Source organism: Sminthopsis crassicaudata, chromosome 4, assembly GCF_048593235.1.
Source record: "Sminthopsis crassicaudata isolate SCR6 chromosome 4, ASM4859323v1, whole genome shotgun sequence".
Classification (NCBI taxonomy): domain Eukaryota; kingdom Metazoa; phylum Chordata; class Mammalia; order Dasyuromorphia; family Dasyuridae; genus Sminthopsis; species Sminthopsis crassicaudata.
Window position 1 is genome coordinate 286,601,821 of NC_133620.1, and position 21,157 is coordinate 286,622,977.

The 21,157-nt window shown below is 40.0% G+C and overlaps 1 protein-coding gene across 2 annotated transcripts; it reads right to left on the reverse strand.

Moving 5' to 3' along the window:
• Positions 1-1,547: 1,547 nt before the first annotated feature.
• MAPK13 (mitogen-activated protein kinase 13) lies at positions 1,548-20,080 on the reverse strand. Of its 2 annotated transcripts, none has more exons than XM_074311130.1 (12): positions 19,553-20,080; positions 17,527-17,656; positions 16,949-17,007; positions 9,376-9,484; positions 9,219-9,248; positions 6,530-6,577; positions 6,241-6,355; positions 3,491-3,562; positions 3,259-3,338; positions 2,457-2,535; positions 2,141-2,317; positions 1,548-1,760 (listed from the first exon to the last, which is right to left on the reverse strand). In XM_074311130.1, the coding sequence occupies exons 2-12, from the start codon at positions 17,554-17,556 to the stop codon at positions 1,678-1,680; spliced, it is 882 nt and encodes a 293-aa protein (XP_074167231.1). In that variant the 5' UTR covers positions 17,557-17,656; positions 19,553-20,080; the 3' UTR covers positions 1,548-1,677. The 2 variants fall into 2 exon arrangements, with proteins under 2 accessions (XP_074167231.1, XP_074167232.1); XM_074311131.1 differs by lacking the exon at positions 19,553-20,080 and adding an exon at positions 19,243-19,544.
• Between the last annotated feature and the right edge of the window lie 1,077 nt (positions 20,081-21,157).

Below are 21,157 nucleotides of genomic sequence, written 5' to 3' on the forward strand. Positions count from 1 at the left end.
GGGTTTAGACTAGATGGGTTTTAACATCCTGTGTTTTCAAGTCCTGCATCATCTTACACTTGGAATGGGTGCTTGCTCCTTAAATAAGGTTGGACTAAACAGACCCTAAGACCTCCTTCTAGCTCACATTTTTGTGGTTCTGGACTTCTAGGAGTCTAGCTGTGTCATACCTTGAGTGGAAGAGGATGAGGGTTTTTGCTATTGAGCTGTTTCAGTTGTGCCTAACTCTTTGTGATTTCTCAGCAAAAATACTGGAGTATCTTGCCATTTCCTTCTTTAGCTCATTGCACACATGAGGAAACTGAAGCAAACAGGATTAAGTGATTTGTCAAGGGTGTCACGTAGCTAGAAAGTATCTGAGGTTGGATTTGAACTCAGGAAGATGAATGTTCCTGACTCTAGGCTTAACCAATTTAATTGACTTAATCCTGACTGCCCAGGGTAAGGATTAGTGCCTATTAGGTTCCCTTTTTAGAAAATAATCTGGAAGTCTATAACAACATGAGGGGATCACAACAATCACACCTTTTGAACCTCTGGGACCATTAAGGCTTCAACTTCTATTGGTAGATTTCCATCTGCGGATGAGGACACCAAGACAAGAAAAAGTCAGTCATCCCAATACCTTGACTTTTTTGACATGAATTAAATTTATGGCTGAGTCTATGGCTCTGTACTTAGAGGCATCCTATCCCACTAGCACTGATGTGGATGAGAAAAAGTAGGAAGGACCAGCTGAATTCTATCCAGAAATCCTCCTGTACAAGCACCATGAGAAGCTGTGTAGATCCTAGTGCTTTGGAAAACTGTTCATTCAGCAACTGGCTGACTTATGGCTGAGGAAGGACAGAACTGGGATTCCACAGATCCATCCAACAGTATAGAATCTCCACTGAATCAGACAGGATGGAAGAAACTGGGCTCTCCTAGAATCCCAAGTTTTAAAATCATATTTAAAGATGTGAGCGCTAACAAAACTTTTCCTCACAACAGCCCCATGAGGTAGGAAGTGCCTTAAATACTATTATCCCAATAGAACATGTGAAGACATTGAAACTCAGAAAGGATAGACTTACCCATATTTATACAATTGGTGTCTGATAATCCAATTTGTTAATGAAAATTTGTCACCAACAGTCTTTTTTTTGACACATTCTGAGACCAGGAATCCCAGAAGGCAGGGAAACGTTGCAATGATTATCACAAGAGTGTGTATTTTGTTCCCCTGCCCATTTGCCATCAAGCACTGATCAAAAAACGTGTTGTCTTCACTTCCTCTTCTGAAAAACCAAGTTTCGATGTCTCATTTACTCACCACCACCTAACCACCCCAAGTAACCTTAATATAGCTTCCTGATTATTGCATCAACTGATTTTCTTTGAATCTCTCTTAACTCTACTGCAAATGCTCTCCTGGCTGGGCAATACTTGAGCCAATAGTACCATCTGTGCCAAATACAAAAGGAAAAAAGACATGAAGTCAACATGTCTGCCCATTGGGTGGATACTGTTCCCTCCCCAAGAAAACAAGACCATACTGTCTTCTATTTGGATCCTTGCATCAAAAACGCAGATTCCATTTTATTGGATTAATAAATATCTGTCCCAGGGGTATCTCCTCAGGTGGAGCCATCTTGTCCTGCAAGCATTCACTCAACCCAGGATGATCTGGACTGGTCATTGTAGTTTCATGAGACTTCTTCTCCTGGAGTCCTTCCGCGCTATAGGACTAAAATTTGAAACCTCCTTATAGATGTGACCTGGAAAAAGGAGACAAAACATCTAAGTTAGGTAACAGGGCACTGAGAGATGAAAAGTCACACAGCAATGAATGGAACACTGGAGGTGGGGGCTAGAGAGGGTAAACAGGTAAGCACTTGTTAAGCATGAAGGGGTGAAAGACAGCCAGTAAAACAAAAGAATCTGGATCCCCAAAAAGGTTATGAGGCAAGGACTAGAAGGTATAATTCATTGGAAAGGGGAAAGGGACGAGAAAAAAGATTGGTGGTCAGGTGTAGAGACCCATACTGAAGGAGGCCGATCCCTGGGACAGGAAGCTGACCCACAGAAGGGGAAGGTGTGATGTCAGCTATCCCCTGGTTTCCTCTCTCTCCCCTACTTTCTCATTCCTAACTCTTACTCTTCCATTCATCCACTGTGAGCTTCTCATGTTCCATGGAATCATCAAATGGCTGCTGGGCTACTGTCTCCTCCTCTGGATCCCGGAATTGGTCAAAGAAGGGATGGGCGAGAGCCTGTGTAGCTGTCAAGCGCTTGTCCACATCCAACTCAAGCATCTTCTCTAACAGATCTACAGCTGTAAATGGCAGAACATGTGAGCCCCACTAACCCATACTCCCTCAAGGCTCCACCCAGATAGCCTACCAGAGTGAAAGGGTCTGCCTATGTCTTTTGGTATCCTTCAAGTGCCCGAGAGTAGCAACAACAGGTCTCACCCTGGGGACTAGCACGAGGGAAAAATTGTGAGAAATCCTTCTTGGGACACTGAGGCAGAGATTGGATATAGGATTTGGCCTGAAAGAAAACAAAACAGAGAGGATTTTTAGGATCATATATCTACAGCTGGGAGGACCTTAGAATCAAGATTTCAGAGATAAAGAAACTGAACTTCAGGTATGATCTGGAATGATTTGCCAAGGTCATACAGCTAGTAATTATTTGAACCACATCTTCCTGTGATTCCAAGTCCAACATTCTATGCAAGACACCAAGCTTCCTTCTTCCCTCTATTCCTCCCCACTCCCTCTTCTCCCCCTCTGGAGGCAATTGGATCTAAATGACTTGTCCAGGCTTACACAGCTATTATGTATCTGAGACTGGATTTGAAATGAGGTTCTCCTGACTTGAGACTGGTACTCTATATACTGGGTCATTTAGTTGCCCCCAAGCTTTCTCTCTTGAAGGACTGGATTTCAAATTCTCTAAGTTTCACATTGGCTTTAATATCAATCAATACTTTTTGATTCTTCCTCTTTTCTTCTCTCTCCTTCCCTTTTTCTTTTTCTCTTTTCTTCCCTTCTCCCCCTCTTTCCCAAAATTATTAAAATATATGGCACAGAGATGAGAAGAGGTCCATGATTCCAAGACCACCATCAGTAAAACATAGGGCAAGTTGGAGGAAGGCAGGGGAAGAGGGTCCAAATTCATCTTCTTTTATTTTTTGGTGAAAATGGTGAACTTGTTCACCCTTCAACCCAGTTTTCTATTCAACTACTTCCCCAACTACTTGTCCCTTACTGCTTTGTCCTGTAATTTCTGTACAAAGTCTGCTCCAGGTACCCCGGTAACCTTCATGATCTGGGTCAGTTGGTCCAAATCTTGCCAGCTGAGTTAAGGCTCATAGTTCCTCCTGAGTAATTTATAGAAAAAAAATTTGGGCCCTTTCCCAGCCCTCCCCACCACTACCAGGATTCCAAAGTCAGGCAGAATTACCCACAGTATCCAATCTGGACTGGACAAAAAAGGATACAGTCTTTTCCCTTGAACAGAGTTTTCCCAGTCAGCATCTCTGCCATGATGCAACCAACAGACCAGATGTCCACTATGGATAAAACATGAAGAAGGAAATGAGCAAGAGGAAGAAATGAAAGAAAATCATGGAGAATAAAAATGAATCTGGTCATGAAAACATTAATCAGCAAATCAACAAAAATTTACAGTGGGTCTGTGTGATGATAGAAATGTTTCTACTCTCAAGGAACTTAAAAATCCAGCTGGTAAGATAAAACAAAGAAACAAAAAGACAAGCATGAATGAAGTATGATTCATATAGGACTCCTGAGGCTGCAAAGCACTTTGCTTCCAATCTTCTCCTCTCTAGGGAATCCTCCCTTTTTAAAGTATCATTTCTATGAGTCTCCAAGATGAGAAATGATTTCTTTTTGGTCACAGAACTAGTAAAAATCCCTGAGATCAGATAAGAATTTATTTAGGTCTCCTCATTCTAAATACATTTCGCTATTTTCCCAAGAACAAGCCTTTAAACAAACAAGTTTTGCTGGTTTTTTGTTTTTGTTTTTGTTTTTTTTTTCCTTTTAAGTCTTTATTAAAAGGGAAGGCTCCCATGAAACAGGCCAGGAGGGGCATATTAGTAACTGAATGTGATTTGAGGGTTAGAGGATGGAGTATGGCACTTCTCCCAGTGCCTTCTTTTATGAAAGGCAGAAACTAAATTTTTATGGTTCACTCCATTTTGCATCTGCTGTTCTGCCTGCTTTCAACAGCTCCCTTCCCCCATTCTGGCCCATTTTCCTGCCTACTTTTATATGTTATCACTAGATTGTAAGCTCCTTGGAGGTAGGGACATTTTATGAATTGTTTTCTCAACACTTAGCACTATACCTGGCATAAAAGATATCTACTGGATTGACTTTTAATAACATTTAAAAAATCAAACAAAAAACCATAACATGTATAAGTCAAATGAGGACTTTTCTTCAAAGTTTTTTCAAATCTCGGGAGATTATATATTTATTCTAATGATGTCCACTACCGCTTAAAATACTAAGTTGGAACCTTGGGAACCTCCAATGATGTGTTTTCATTCATAGGATCACACTCTTTAGCTTGGAAAGGACTTAGGGATAATCTAAGCCCAACCTTTCTCATTTGAATGAATAATGAAAAACTGAGGTCCCAAGAGAAAACTTGCCCAAAATTACATAGATATCAAATGGCAGAACCAGGATTCCATTCAAAACCTCATACCCTTACCATTATGACAATATATCAACACCAACAACAACTTTATAGCTCTACCTCATTTTAGGCCAGAAAATATAGCATTCAACTTGGTTGCCTATTTTATCTACTAGCTTTGGAGCATTGGAAATAGAGCCCAGGAAAACCTGGATTCAGATGTGATATCTGGTATTTACCAGCCAGGCATGTCACTTAATTCTGCCTGCCTCAGTTTCCTCTAGGGATAATGTAATGAGGATAGAAATAGCACCACCTTTCATGATTGTTGTGAAGATCAAATAAAATAATATTTGTAAAGTGTTTGGCACTGTGCTAGTGCTAAGTGGGGGCTTAATAAATGCTTCCTTGCTTGCTTCCTTCCTTCTTTTCTTCCTTTCTTCCTTCCTCTACCACTGCAGGTTTTGAAAAACTAAACTTATCATTACAGGATGAATATCTGATACCACTGAAGATTTAGACTGCATTTCATTGGAAAGGAAACTGCTAATACAGACAGGTAATTATAGTCTTAGATAGTTGTCCAGAATAGAGAACAGAGAACACTTGGACTGATTCTCAAATGTAGCTAGATTCAGCTTAAAATGTAAGTGAAAAATATTAACAAAATAAATAAAAATATGATAAAAGATTAAAATATTACATTTTAAAAATTAGTCAATATGAGGTTTCACAGAGATCCTTTGTATGGGTTAGAGGCCTCTTTTGCTATTTGAATTGGATACCTCTGGTCCAGATCTCTGAAAGAAGTGACTTGTCCAGAGTGACAGAGCCAGTATATACTTCACCCTAAATCTTCCTGATTCCAACTATGCTAAGAGTAATAGCTATTACGGCAAATCTGTTCCTTGGACAAGACTTTCTGCCTAGAATTCTCTCCTCCTTCACCTCTTCCTCCTGGCTTCCTTAAAAATTTCATCTTCTTGTAATCGTGTCTGTCTCTTTGTGACCCTATTTGGGGTTCTCCTGGCAAAGATACTAGAATGTTTTGCCATTTCCTTTTCCAGCTTATTTTACAGATAAAGAAATTGAAGCAAACAGGATGGAGTAAATTGTCCAGGACCACACAGTAAGTGTCGAAGGCTAAATTTGAATTAAGGAAGATGACTCTTCTTGACTCAAACCTCCAAACTTTATTCACTAAGTTACTTAACTGCCTCTAAATCCCATCTTCTATAGTCAGCTTTTCTGGATTTCTCTTAATACTAACACCTTCTCTCTGTTGATTGTTTCCTCTTTATCCCATATATATCTTACTGGTAAATAGTTGTTTTCATCCTGTCTTCCCCATTAGATTGTGACCTCCTTGAGAACAGAAACTGACTTTTGTTTCATTTTGTATGTCTAGCACTTAACACAGTGTATGGCATGTGTTTTAATAAATGCTTATTTGACTGATTGGCTATAGGAGAAAAAGATTCCTGGGGGCTAATAATAATAGCTAAATGAAGTCTTCATAAACTTTATATGACAACCAAAGAGAAATGAAATGTTTTTTATCTACCCTCACCCATGACTGACCTGTCTGATTATAGTGCATCCAGCTGAGAATCACTTCTGGGGCCCGGTACCAACGTGTTACCACATAGCCCGTCATCTCAGCATCTGCATGCCTGGCCAACCCAAAATCTAGGATCTACAGTTTAGTAGAAAAAGGAAGGGAGATCTATTGTCGAGGCAAGGGTATGAGAAGCTCTCATAATTCTCTGCTCCTCCTCCTCTCTTCTCATCCCCCACCCTGTTAGAGACATCATCTCTGATTCAGTTTGGTAGTCATTCCCAAATTTAACCCAGTCTCTTTTGATTCCACCTTCAGTTCACAGTCTTCATTCACAGCCAAGTTTCCTGGTTTCAAGTCCTACAATGAATAAGAATAGAAGATCAAAACCAAGGTTGAGCTCACTTTTTTGGAAAAAAAAAAAATAATAATAATAATAATAAACAAATTATATATATATATATGGAGAGAGAGAGAGAGAGAGAGAGAGAGAGAGAGAGAGAGAGAGAGAATAATCACCTCCCAACCCCCTAAAAGTCCAACAGCTGGCAAAGCTAACACAGTAACCAAATTTGACAGTATGAAAAGTATTTCACCAACAGCTCAGTGGTACAGTGGATAGAGTGTTAAGTCTGGAGTCATGAAGACCTCATCTCTCTGAGTTCAAATCTGATCTCAGACATTTACTAGTTATGTGACTCTAGGCAAGTGACTTAATTCTGTTTGCTTTAATTCCTCATCTATAAAATGAACTGGAGAAGGAAATGGTAAACCTCTTCAGTATCTTTGCAACACCCCAATTGGGTCCAAGAAGAATTATACACACTGAAAAATGACTAAAAAACAATAACAGCATTTCATATTTATAGCTTTCCACCTCCACAAAAAAGGGAGGAAGGTGCATTCTTACTCTTTCCTAAGAGCCAAGACCTCATTTGTTTGAACATCACCAAGTGGTGAAACCTAGGGCCTCTACCGAAATTTCCCATTAGGCAATTCTCCATCTCTTAAGAGTTTCTTGGGTTTCTTGAGTTCCTCTGGGAGGGACTTCAAAAGACATGTACTATAACTATTCCTAAGTATGAATCTCCTCCACCATATCCCTGACCACTGAGATCATCCAAATGAAGATGTAATAATGAGAAATTTAAAATGTTCTTCAACTTTTGGTAGCCTCAAAGCCTGTGGGCTGTGAGTTAAGACCTGGGTACTATTCTATAAACATGTTGAAAATAAGACCAAGTCTTTTAGTGTTTCCACTGTCTCTTAGACTTCATGCCAAGACCACTAAGGAGGCCAACTTGAGTAGTGCCCAAAAAAGACTTCTCATCATGCTAATTCCTCAAGTCAAAAGAATATATATATTTGTCTTCATTTCATATTTTTACCTACTAAATATAGAATAAGTCAAATGATATACAGAGGTTTAGGAAATTTGTAAACAGTGAGGATAAACAAATTTCTTATTTATCTAAGGAGAATTTTAGTTTCCAATGCTGGACTATACTCCTTATTGGTTGTTACATTGGGAACAAATCATTAATTATCTCAGACTCAGCTTCTTCAGCTCTAAAATGTGGGAGTTGACTTAGATAATTTCTAGGGCACCTTCTAACTCTTAAAAAGTTTATTCTAAGAATCAAGAAAGTATAGTACAGTAACTTTGTTTTAGTACCACTATACTCTTAGGCCATTGACCAATTCCATAAATCAGATATAATAATGATAAAAATAACAGCAATCATTTATATACTTTAAGATTTGCAAAGTGATTTGCAAATATTACCTTATCTGATCCTTACAACAACTTTGTGAGGTAAATGCTAATATTATCCCAACTTTACAAATGAGGAAATTGAGCCTGAAAGTAGGTAAGGGACTTGCTTAGGATTATAGAACTAGTAAGTATCTGAGGCAAGACGCCAACTTAGAACTTCTGATAGGTAAGCCTTTGACTTATATCGTTGCCCAGAATTAAGGTCATCAAGCTACTTTCAAGCCATATCAGCTACATCTGCTGGAACCCAGACTCTGCCCCTGGGATCCTCAGCTCTGACAGATGGGTTTTTGAGCCATCTGGTTCAGAACCAGGTCACCACATCACTTCCTGACTACTTCTAAACCATGCCTTTGCATGTATATTCCCCTTCTTTTTGTTATTTTCTTCCATTTGAATGTAGGCTCTTTGAGAATAGAGACTATCCTCCTCCCCACTTCCCCATACACTTAGCAAAGTGCCTGGCATATTATAAACACTTAACAAATTTTTTTAAAAAATTATTTCTGATTTCAAGTTCAGCACTTTACTAGGTCATCCAAGTGACTTCAGACTAGTTAAAAAACTGCAGAAACATCAATTTAGAGAAGGAAAAAAGAAGGAAAATTTATTAAACATCTACTATATGTCTGGCACTGTGCTAAAACCTCTAATATTTCATCTGATCCTCACAATGACCTCAGGACATAGCTGCTATTATTATTTTTATTTATATTAAAAAAAAAAAAAAAAAGAAGTTGATTGAGGTTAAGCAAATGACCCAGTATCACACAGCTAGTAAATATCTAAGGCTAGATTTGAACTCAGGTTTTGACTCCAGCCCTAGCAATCTCCTATTGTCCCATGTAGCTGGAAGAAGAATCATCTACTTCAATACCCCTATTATACAGCTGAGAAAACTGAGGCCCATTGGGCTTAAGGAATTTGTCTGGGGATACATAGCTAGAAAGAAGCAAAAGTGCATTTTGAATCTAGGACCTCAGATTCCAGAGGCAATGTTTTTTCTAAGTTGCAAACCTAGGAGGCTTTAGTCCAAGCTGCAAAAAAAAAAAAAAATTCTGTTTTCTTTCTGTTTCTGTAACAGGGTCTTAGACAACCCCACACTCTTAGCCTTTCTGGAGATACTTCTCTTCTTTCTCCCTCCCTACCTGGTGTCAGAGGAACACCAAAGATGGCAAAGAGACCTTGTGAGAAAGGAAAGAGAACACCAATGGTGGGACTTACCCTGTGGACGACCCCAGCAGAGTGGATATACTAGAATGAGAAAAGAGAAGGATAAATTAATGTATTGTTATCTTGTCTACCCACCCTGCCATTGGACTAAAGGTACTTTATTAGAATAGGAAGAGGTTTGGTCCCTTCCAAGTTGGCTCTCATTCACCTTAAGCCCCTTCAGCATCTGATAGACAAGGTACTGGATTTTATCTTCACTGAATTCCATGCGCATTATCTTCTGAAGATCAGTCGGCATAAATGGCATCACCAGATAGCTGAAAAACAAAGGCTCTAGAATGAAGGAATCCACTTGTAATACCCGTCTCCATCCAGTGTCAAAGTTTCTTTCCAGTAGGAAAGAGAATGGGGACTCTGAATTTATTGATTCTCTATCAGACAAAGCATCAATGCATATGAATGAAATCCCATTATCTTTCCTTTGAAACAATTAAAGATGTAATATTAGGCTCTCAGTCTCCCAGCATAACTGCTTTACCACTCTCAGCCCCCAAGACTAGCAGAACTCAATGTTAACAGATGAGTTTTTTAATGAGGCAAAAACAAATAGGGACTAGACTTTTCTATCTCCTCATTTCGACACCCCTTCTCCCCAAATATCCTTCTTTCTACATCCCCCATAGATAGGAGACCATGAAGGTGAAATATATATTGCCAAACTTCATTGATACATTGGACAACTTCACTAAATGGCTTTCTTTCTTTTTTAAAATATATTTTTTTTAAAACAAGAGATGGTTCCAAAGAAAAGGAAGCAGGATATTATTGGAAATTGGGGGAAATTTCAGAAACTGAACTGAGTAAAGTTAAAAAAAAAAAAAAAATCAAGTGGCAAGCATGACCCAGAACAGAAATATTTTTCCAGAAAGCAACATGCTCGCTCACAGGTCAGATTCCTTCTGAGTTTACAAAAATCAACAGTGAGCTACTGCCCCACAGTGGTGGAAGAACTTGGTTTTTGTCTATCAAAAAACCTGGGTTCAAATCTTAGGTCTGCTACTTTCTTTCCTGGGGAATCTTGGGCATTAATTCCTCTTTGAGAGTTTCCTTATTCATGGATGGCCTAGTAGCATTCCATCACTGGTAGCCACTTGGGATGAAAAAAAAAAACAACCCCAAAAAACAAAGGAAAACAATAGCTTGAAAATGTTATGGTTATAAAAATCCCACCTTCCATAGGAAGCTTTTCCCAGTTCCTTTAATTTTAGCATCGTCCCTAAGAGACTATTCCCAATTTAACTTGCATATTGCTTGTTTGTATGTAGTACGTATGTATGTAGTTTGTATGTAGTTGTGAGCAGATTCCCTGTTTTATAGTGAGTTCCTTGAAGAATAGGACTATCTTTGGCCTTTCTTTATATCCCACTGTGTTCTCCTTCCTCTCTTGACAAACCCTGTGTTTTTACAACATTCTGACTGAACACATAAATACCTTGAACAGATGGGTTATTGACTTTTGCTAAGTCAGTTTTTGCTTATAACTTAGGAAACTTGTTTTAATTTAGCAATACTATTTCTAGATCTATATCTCAAAAAGATTATAAAAAAGGGGAAAGAATATACATATACAAAAATATTTATAGCAGCTTTTTTTTTTCCTAAGGCTGAGTTAAGTGACTTGCCCAGGTGTCTGAGACCAGATTTGAACTCAGGACCTCCTGAATTCAAGGCTGGTGCTCTAGCCACCTAGCTGCCCCTATTTATAGCAGCTTTTAAAAAAATTTCAATAGTATTTTATTTTTTCAATTACATGTAAAGATAGTTTTCAACATTCATTTTTGTAAGATTTAAAGTTCCACATTTTTTTCTTCCCTTACCTCCCTCTTCCCTAAGATAGCAAGCAATCTGATACAGATTATGCATGTACAATCATATTTATATTAGTCATATTATGAAAGAAAAATCAGAACAAAAGGAAAAAACCACAAGGGAAAAAAAGCAAACAAAAAAGATGGTGAAAACAGAATTGGTTTAATCTTCATTCAGTCGACATAGTTCTCTCTCTGGATGCAGATGGCATTTTTTTATCCCAAATCTATTGGGATTGTCTTGGATCATTGTATTTCTGAGAGGAGATAAGGCTATCATAGTTTATCATCACATAATCTAGCTAGCAGCTTTTTGTGATGGCAAAGATTTGGAAATTGAAGGAATGGCCATAAATTGGGGGATGGCTAAACTAGTTGTGGAATATGATTAAAATGGAATACTATTGTACCATAAGAAATGTTGAGCAGGCAGACTTCAGAAAAACCTTTAAAGACTTACATGAGCTTATGTTAAGTGAAGTAAGTAGAACTGAGAGAACATTATACTCAGGAATAGCAAGATACTCAAAATATTCCAAAATACTCAAGATGGAACATGCTAGCCACATTCATAGAAAGAACCATGGAATCTGAATACAGATCGAAGTATACTATTTTCACTTAGAGGTTTTTTTTTTTCATTGTTTTTCCTTTTGGTTTTGTTTCTTCTTTGGTTTCATGTTTCTCATGACTAATATAGAACATGATTGGACACATATAACTTATATCAGATTGCTTGCCATCTTGGTAAGGTTGAAGAGGAGGGAGGGAAGAAGGGAGAAAAATTTGGAACTCAAAATTTTATAAAAATGAATGCTAAAAACTGTTTTTACATGTAATTGGAAAAAATAAAATACTATTTACAAAAAAAAGTTTAAAAATATTGCTATTGAATACTTGAATAAGATAGAAGTTTTCTTTCCCCTGAAGCAATTGAGGTTAAGTGACTTGCCCAGGGTCACACAGCTAGAAAGTATTAAGCATCTGAGACGAGATTTGAACTCAGGTCCTCCTGACTTCAGGACTGGTGCTCTATCTACTGCACCACCTAACTGCCCTGTAAGACAGAATTTTTAAACCTTTCCTATCCATGGAAAACTCTTTGGAAAGGCACATACTTGGCACATAGTAAATGTTTATTGACTGACTTTCCCCAGAACTCAGAATGATTCTTGGGGCAGGCTTTTGTAATTGAGATCTTAAGCTTCTGCCAAGTATCTTATTTTATTACATCATTTTCCCTTATCTTTCCACACCCTGAACAAAACCAAGTATCATATTTCCTTCTCAATTTGTGCAAAATGTCACCACACCCTCTTCCCTTCCTCATTCCCCCCTCTCATTCCTTCCACCATTTTGTTGAGCCACAGACAGAAAGTCTGGTCTTAAAGAGAAGAATTATTACACTGGAGATGGGGAGGCAAGAAGTGGTCAAGTCTTTTTCTACTCAATTAAGAAATCACTCTTAAGTATAAGAGTGCAGAGAACAAGAAATATGACAGCTTCTTTCTAAAGCTGATTTCAGGAAACAGTAAGTAAGCTCTGTGGGCACATTGGCAGTAAGATTCTGTGGCTCTTTTTATATGTCTGGAAACCACAGGGTGTAGGACATGGTTACGAAGGGACCATATCTGAACCAAGAATCTGATAACACAGAAGCTACCTTTCCAGAGTTTCCATTGGATGGGGAAGTTTTTAAAAGTCTAGGTTATTCAAGTTCCTGGAGCTTTTCTGACTTAGCAATGGTGAATCCAACAACTCAGCATCTCAAGATAATCTCATATACAGGCAGAGGAATGGAGAAACATAGCTAGCTCAGAGTTTGCCTAAGGAGGCAGGGAATCACAGTGATAAGAGCCAGAGCTGGAGAGCAGTCCCAGGGGATGGACCCAAATTCAGGAGGTAGAAGGAAGAAGTAAAGTTGGAGAAGGATACCAGCCAGTATGTGTATGGAGAGAATCAGGCTAGGGGAGGTGTATCAAAGCAACCTAGGAAAGTGAAAATTTCCCCATACTGATAAAAAAATCACAACTGCTAGCATCAATATAGACTTGAAGGTTTGCAAAGCATTTACACATCTCATTTGTCTCTCACAACAAACCTTGCAGAATTAGTGCTATTATTATCCCCATTTTATAGATTTAAAAAAATGCACATGTACCTGTACGTGCGCGCACGCACACACACACACACACACACACACACACACACACACACACACACACAAGAGAGAGACTGAGTGACTTGCCAAGGATTATAGTTAGTAAGAGTCTGAGAGAAAACTGGATTAGCTCTTTCTGACTCCAAGCATATAGAGTGTGCTTTATATAGTGTATGGTTGTCTTACCCTACCCTCCCTAAATCACCCACCTCCAATTGCTTGTGAAGAATCCTATAAAATATTCCCAGGGGAATGAGGACTAAGAAGATTCAGTACATTGCAAGCCCTTGACCTGAGAACTGATTTGGTGGAATGAGGTGGGGAGAGAAGATAAAGTTAAGGAGAAAATCTGGTGAGAAAATGGAAGAATTAAATATAGATTATTCAGATGAGAAGTTTGGTGGTGAAGAGAAAACTTTGCCCCTAGTCTTGTCTGTCTAAATTCTACTCATCTTCTAGATTCAGCTCAAATTCCTCTTCCTTGCAGACTACCCAACAACAGTGGCCTTGTTTTCTATTTCTCTCTGAATATCTCTAATATTTATTAAATGTACCTTTCATATGTCAATTAATTTTATGCAGCCTTGTGACATTTCTTGCTCTGAACTGTTAAATATCTCATCCTGCTACCATGCTTCATATGTTTACTGAAAGGAGGAAAAGAGCAAAAGAGAAAAGGGAAGAGGGAAAAGACACAGAAGGAGGGGAGGAAAGGGAAAGAAAGAAGGAGGGAAGAAAGAAGAGAGGAAAAGATAAGGAAACACTAGCCAAGCAATCAGGAGACTATGGTCCTTGCCCTAGCATGGCCTCTCTACTATGTGTGAAAGAAGCCTTTTCCCATACCCTATGCCTTTCCTCTGAGACTACCTCCAATTTACTCTATATCTTTAACTGTTTATAGTTGTGTGCAAGTTGCATGCCCCACCTCCCCCATTAGACTATAAATTCTTTGAGAGTTAGGATTGTTCTTGCTTTCCTTTACATCCCCAGAACATAACACAGTTAGCACTTAATAAATGCTGGCTGACAAGTTGACTTTCCCCCTTTGAGCTTCAGTCTTCCCATCTCTAAACCAAAGGGATTGGACTAGATGGGAGTGGGGAACCTTTTCTCTGCCAAGGGCCATTTAGATATTTTATAACATGATTCATGGGCCACATAAAATAATAAATTTTTAAAACTCAAGCAGTGGGAGATTTTTTAAATCTAGTTTTCGGCTCACCATCACCTTCAATTAACTTGGCAAATGATTTTTTGAGCTTCATGTTTCCCACCCCTGCACAAGATGGTCTATAAGGCTGCCTCCAGCTTTCACATATTATAATCTATTCTATTATCTGCTTTCCTCAACAATTTGGTGATATGATGTATATAGACAATATGATGTAGGTAGACATCTGAGATAAAATCAAAAATGTTGGAGAAAATGATAAAAATAAAAACAACAATTTCACTATGTGTATCCTGTTAAATTTTCCAAGTTGTAGATGTGGTTGGCTTATCAGGTTAAACAGATCTGTCCTGACGACAGCCTGGACAATTATAAATATCTCCTTTAATCCTTCCCTCAATCCTCCTTTTTTCAGCCCTGCCAGTCTCTTCCCCTCCTGAAAGACATCCTCTTTACTTTCCTCATCCTTGGTTGGCACATTCCTCCACCAGGCTCCACTGGGCTGAGCTGCTAGAATTTTTTGCTCGTTGTATGCACTCATCATTTTCTGAACTGAGTCTCAGCTACTTCAATCTCTAAAATGGTAATAATAATAGCAACAAGTACTTATCTCCAATGGGGCTGTGAAAATCAAATGAGCACTTTGTAAACCTTATGAATGCTATGTAAATGATAGATATTATTCAGGTGAGACAAAAGGAAGAATTTCCTTGTAATAAGGGTAAGTAGATATTGTGATGGTTTGTCAAGAGAGATAAAGTAGTAGATTGTAAACTCCTTTGAGGAAGGATTTTTTTTTTTTTTTTTTAATTTGCTTTTACAGCCCTAGTGCTTTGTACAATGTCCAGTAAGTACTGGTAAGTACTTAAAATATGCTTATTGAATAAATTTTAAAATAGATTTGGAACAGTCCAGCTTTAAGTTACAGAAATAAGCTAATTGAGATTTCAAAATTTCTTTCAGCACTACAATGGTACTGTCAATACCAGGTCTATGTGATAATCTTAAAATAAATTTCTATTTGATTTTATATGTCCCCAAAACATTCATTCTTTCATTTATTCACTTGACAAATACTTATTGAGCATGTACCATAGGCAACGTACTCAGGGGATCTGAGGCTGAATGGTTCCTGCCTTCGTGCAGCTTACAATCTAACATGCATGCAAATAAGTAACAATATAAGACAATATGAAAGTACTGAGGCAGATAGAAAGCGCTATCTGTATTCATTCATGTCTACCAGAGAATACAGGAAAGATTTTTCCACTAAAAAGTGACTATGGTTTATGCTACAATTATAATACCCAAACATCATAAAGAAACAGTCTACAATGTATCAGCTTAGCATTAAGAACATGCTATGTTAAAGAAGATCCAACTCACTTCCAGCTGATCAATGATGGACAGAAACAACTACACCCAGAGAAGGAACACTGGGAAGTGAATGTAAACTGTTAGCACTACTGTCTATCTATCCAGGTTACTTATACCTTCGGAATCCAATACTTAATATGCAACAAGAAAATTGGATTTACACACTTATATTGTATCTAGGTTATACTGTAACACATGTAAAATGTATGGGATTGCCTATCATCGGGGGGAGGGAGTGGAGGGAGGGAGGGGAAAATCTGGAAAAATGAATACAAGAGATAATGTTATTTAAAAAAATTACTCATGCATATATACTATCAAAAAATTATGAATAAAATTAAAAAAAAGAACATGCTATGTTTAACATATATTGGATTACTTGCTGTCTAGAGGAAGCAGTGGGGAAAGGGAGAGAGAAAAACTGGAAACACAAGGTTTTGCAAGGATGAATGTTGAAAATTATCTTTTTTGCATATGTTTTTGAAAATAAAAAACTATTATTAGAAATTATTGGGGCAGCTAGGTGGCGCAGTGGATAGAGTACCAGCCTTGAAGTCAGGAGGACCTGAGTTCAAATTTGGCTCAGACACTTAACACTTCCTGGCTGTGTGACCCTGGGCAAGTCACTTAACCCCAGCCTGGGGGGGAGGCAGGAAATTATTGTAAAAAAGAGAGATACTACATATGCTACATGCTTGTTTTATGTAGCTCAAAGAGCCAAACTGGAAGCACATAGTAAACTTGAAAAGAGGCTATAAATTTAGGTTTGATGTCAGGAAAAAACTTCCTAACAGTTAAGACTGCTCAACAGTGGAATAAACTGCCTTGAATAGCGACTCACAAATATTCTTAATCAAGCCCAGGTTGGACAAGAAATCTCAGCTGTCTCTTCCAATTCTGAGCATGTAATATATATTCCAGTCATGTGCTCTTCTTTATTATGTGTATTTTCTTATCATCCCCGTGTAGACTGTAAATCTATGAAAGGCAGGGACTGTGTCATATTTTTAATCTTCTCAGTGCCTAGCAGTAACCTCCTACTATGCCAGGTAGGGGAGAGGTACATATATAATAACTCTGTAAGGGCTAAATGGACAGCAGCAGACAAATGTCAAGATGGGTTGCTCACCTCCAGCCCAAGCATTTTAGTTCAGCTGAAATGATACTGACAAATACTCCAGGATTCCACCCACCCCAGACTTACAAATCATGGAAGTTGTGCAAGGAGGTAGCCGAAGTAAAGACGTCCAAGAGTCCAATAACCTGGAGAAGGAATCATCAGGTGAGAGGGGGCTTCTTCCTGCCTCCCCTTGTGATCAGCACCTATTCAGTTAGATTTGGGGTCTGTTCTGAGTACAGCTCACCTCCAACCACCTCCCCCTTCTTTCATGAGGGACCTTGGCATTAAGTCAGAGTTACAAAATTTTATTTCTATTGCCTCATCATCACAGATGGTTAAGGACTATGCAAGGTAGAAGAAAAGAAGATGGTAGGCAGGGTCCAGTTTCCTTTTTCCATTGCTATGTATGGAAGGAACATGGGTCTGGGAGGCAGGAGACTTTAAGCTGTAGTTCTGGCTTTGCCATTGACTTATTGGGGGATCTCAAGCAAATCACTTCCCTCAGGCTTGGGTTAGCTCCTCTTTAAAATGAGGGAAGTGGATGAGTGATCCCTGACAGGATTCCACACCGAATCCCCACTGTTCTTTGTTTCATGAATTTCAGCAGATGCTTTGGGCCCCTTCCCTTCCAAGTTCCCTTTGGATTCTTCCTGCATACATACGTTCTCATGCTGCATGTGTTTCAATAGCATCAGCTCCCGATAGGCTCTTTTAGCAAAGATCTCTGACTGGAAAGGTCGGCTCAGTTTCTTGATTGCCACCTTCTCTCCTGACTTCTTATCAATGGCTGAGCTATAGGAAACATGGGGGACAGGGCTGGTTGGAAGGTAACAGCTCAGGTAGTTCTTGCTATGTGCACGTGCACACACACACACACACACACACACACACACACACACACACACACACCCCTTCATTTTTTGATGACTCTTTTCTAGTCTGCTACTCCTAATCCTGTTCTGGGGGTGGAGTGGAAGAGCAAATTGGGGGAATCAGCCTCCACCTGCCTGCCTGCTTCTATTTCCTCCCTCCCCCCAAAAGGTAAATCTGGAAAGACCAGCATGGGAAGAGAGGATTACTACATTACAAACATAGACCAAGATAGGCAGGGACTTCGGGGGAAAACCCCAACAACCAACTACCAATGAGAATCAGGTACAAAGATGCTGAGACATACTGAGGGTTAGGCTCCACACAGTCACAGAACCACGAGGCTGATCTCTGTGCAGATGTTTCAGTGAGGTAAACCTCCATTTCTCCATTGGTAAAATAGCTACCCTACTGACCTCACAGGATTACTGCAAGGCTCAAATAAGATAATTGCATGTGAAAGAGCTCTGTAAGCAAAAAGTAGCATAAGTAATGAGAAACAGCAGGATGCAGTGGGGCATCATTATGCTGTAATCAGAATACCTGGGTTTGATTCCCAGTTCTGCTGTAGGGTCTGTACAGTACTAAGAGCATTGGCTTGGAATCAGAGTACCTGCTTCAGACACTTATGCTCGTGAACTTGACCAAGTAATTTAACTTTCTGGGCCTCTAGTTCCCTTATCTCTGAAGGTCCCTTCCAGCTCTATTTCCATGATTTATGATGCAATCTTAGTCTTCCAATTTTGTAACCTGTGACTTTGTAGAAATTACTTCATCTTTCTTCTGTAAAACGAGGCGGTTGCACTAGGTGATATCTAAGGATCCTCTGAGCTGAAATGTAAGCCGTTGCTCACACCAAAACAACCAGCTCAGACTGTCGAGGCCAGTTCATCCCTCTACTCCTGTCTATAGTAACCATTCCCATATTCAGTATTTTCCAGGACAGACTAGTATCAAATATTTGGTCTCATTCACAGATCCGGGGGAACTTTTTTTTTTTTTTTTTTTGGTCAATCTATATTTTGATTTGGAAATTATTACAACTATAAATCTCTACTGTCCTACGCTACTCTTTCACCCTATTGTTTCCTTTTCCACCCAACTCTCCAGTTAGAGAGGCTAGGGACCTCTGAGCAGGCTTACCAGTCTGGAATGGTCCCATAGCAAATCCACGCTGGGGTCTCTGAGAGGAAGGGAAAGCTTTAAGCCAAGGTTAGGCATGGAGCCTGTCTGCTTGAGGTGTCTACCTGCCTAAGGGTACCCGGTCAGCGACTCCAGAAAAGTCAGTGGGAGGAAAGGGGACTCTAACCCTGCCCTCAAGGGGCACAAAAAGAGTAATTCCAACACCCACCATAAAAAGTAAAGTTCCAGCCCCTCCGGGGAGATCCAGGAACGGTTGCCGGAGTCTCTACGACCTGTACTTGCTCAAATCAACCAGCAGAGCCCCCGCTCCTCAGCCCAGGCCAACCTCCACCTAAGTCCCACCTAAGATGGGAACAGGGTCTCACCACACAGCTCCGTAGGCCCCGCTGCCCACGTGGGTCAGGTTCACGTAGGTCTTGGGCAGCTCCCAGGCAGTCTTGTTCACTTCTTGCTTGTAAAAGCCCTTTTTCCGGATGAAGCTCATCACGGGCTCAGAGTCCGGGCCCCCAGACAGCCAGTGCACCGCGGACAGCGCTCCGTGAATCGCGTGGATGGCGCGCTTTGCCCAGTGCGCCCTAGGCCCAAGGGGCGCGGCCCCAGGAGGCCACCTCGCAGTGGTGTTTCCCTGCCCGCCCCCGTACTCACGGGTCCAGGTGTCAAGTTTCAGCTGCTTACCTTCCCGACTCGCCCAGGTGCCGAAGGTGGTGGCGGCGATGGCGGCGGGGCCCCGCCCGAAGCCTGGGGCACCTCCTCCTCCTTCCCTTCCTCCTCTTCTCCCCTTAGCCAGTTGGGCCTGCCCTTTCCAGCCCTGGCAACTTCCCAAAGTCACACTAGCATTAGTTACTCTCCCCTTCCCTCCTGCGATCATCTTTCCAAGGTACCATCTCAAAGATTAGCTGGTACTGTGGAAGACATGGAACCCTTGAGTGGTTGCACTGGGAAGAGAAGCTTTCTATCTTAGACACAAGAGTGCTGGGACCCCAGAAAGGTCAGGAGAGGTGTGGAAAGGTCAGAGTGCATTGGGAATCTGGAAATCATGTCGTGAATGGAATTTAACCTAGAAAAAAGGATAGACTCCAGGGGGGAGGGGAGAGCAGGGAAGAAGAAAGGAGGGATATGATCCCTGATTCCAAATATTTCAAAAGGCTGTCATTGGGAAGAATGTGTGGTGCCCCAGCCAGAACCCTGAGCACTAAGTAGTGCTCCTTCTCAGTACAGAGAAGGAGATGATTCAGCGGAAGGAAGAACTTCCCCACAATTAGGGCTATCCAGTGCGATGGAATAAGGAAATGTCCAACTAAAGCTGAATGATTTGCTCTATTGGGATGTTACCCAGAGGATTCCAGAGTTTGGTGGGGGGAGGAGGGAGGAAGGGAGTGATTGGGGATAAATTGCAGATCATTTGAATCATAGATTTAGAGCTGGAAAGGACTTTACAAATCATGAAGTCCCAAGTGGATCTCATTTTACAGATGAGATAACAGAGTTCCAGAAATTTTATGACTTTCCAGGGTCATAAACCTAAGAAGTGCTTAAATCAGGAGTCTGTCTGATCTAAGTCCTCTGTCCACCGAAGGCTGTTACTGCATGCTGTTTCTTCTGTGGATGAGATTTAAGATTCCCTCCAACTCTTCGATTCTGGGAGTCTCTGATCAAGTCTCCCAGGGCTGTCCAAGAAAAAACTGGCTGCCCATTCATTTTCTAAAAGAACAAAGACAGCATAGGCCTAGGACCCTTTAGCATCTAGATGTGTGTGGTGAGAGTAGAGAGGGTCAAGAGAAAGAGCACCTTAAAAAAAAAAAAAAAAGAATTATCACATTCCTCTAGCACTCTAATGGTTACAGTTTTCATGTCTTTTGTCTGATTTGATCCTCATAATATCATTGTCAAATAGAGACTATAACTATTTTTAGTTCTATTGTATAGATAAGGGAACTGAGACTCAGAGAGATTAGGTGATTTATTTAAGGACATACATCTCAGGGTTCAAAACCTAGTTTCCAAATCCAATGGGCTTTTCTCTATACCATACTGCCTACAATTAAAGGACTAGAATCTTTTGAGACAGCCTTGTATAGTTTAAAGTTCTTGGGTGAACAATCGACCTGTCTCTAAATAACTCTCTAAAACATTAAGTGACTGTATAGTTGGAAATTTGCCCTGGGAGATAGTTTACTCACTTAGAGCTGCCTTCTCTGAGGAAACCACAGATCTGGATGGACCAAAATGATTCATTAATCAGGAGCCATGGAGTGTGGTTTCAGTTCTGTGATGGTGAAA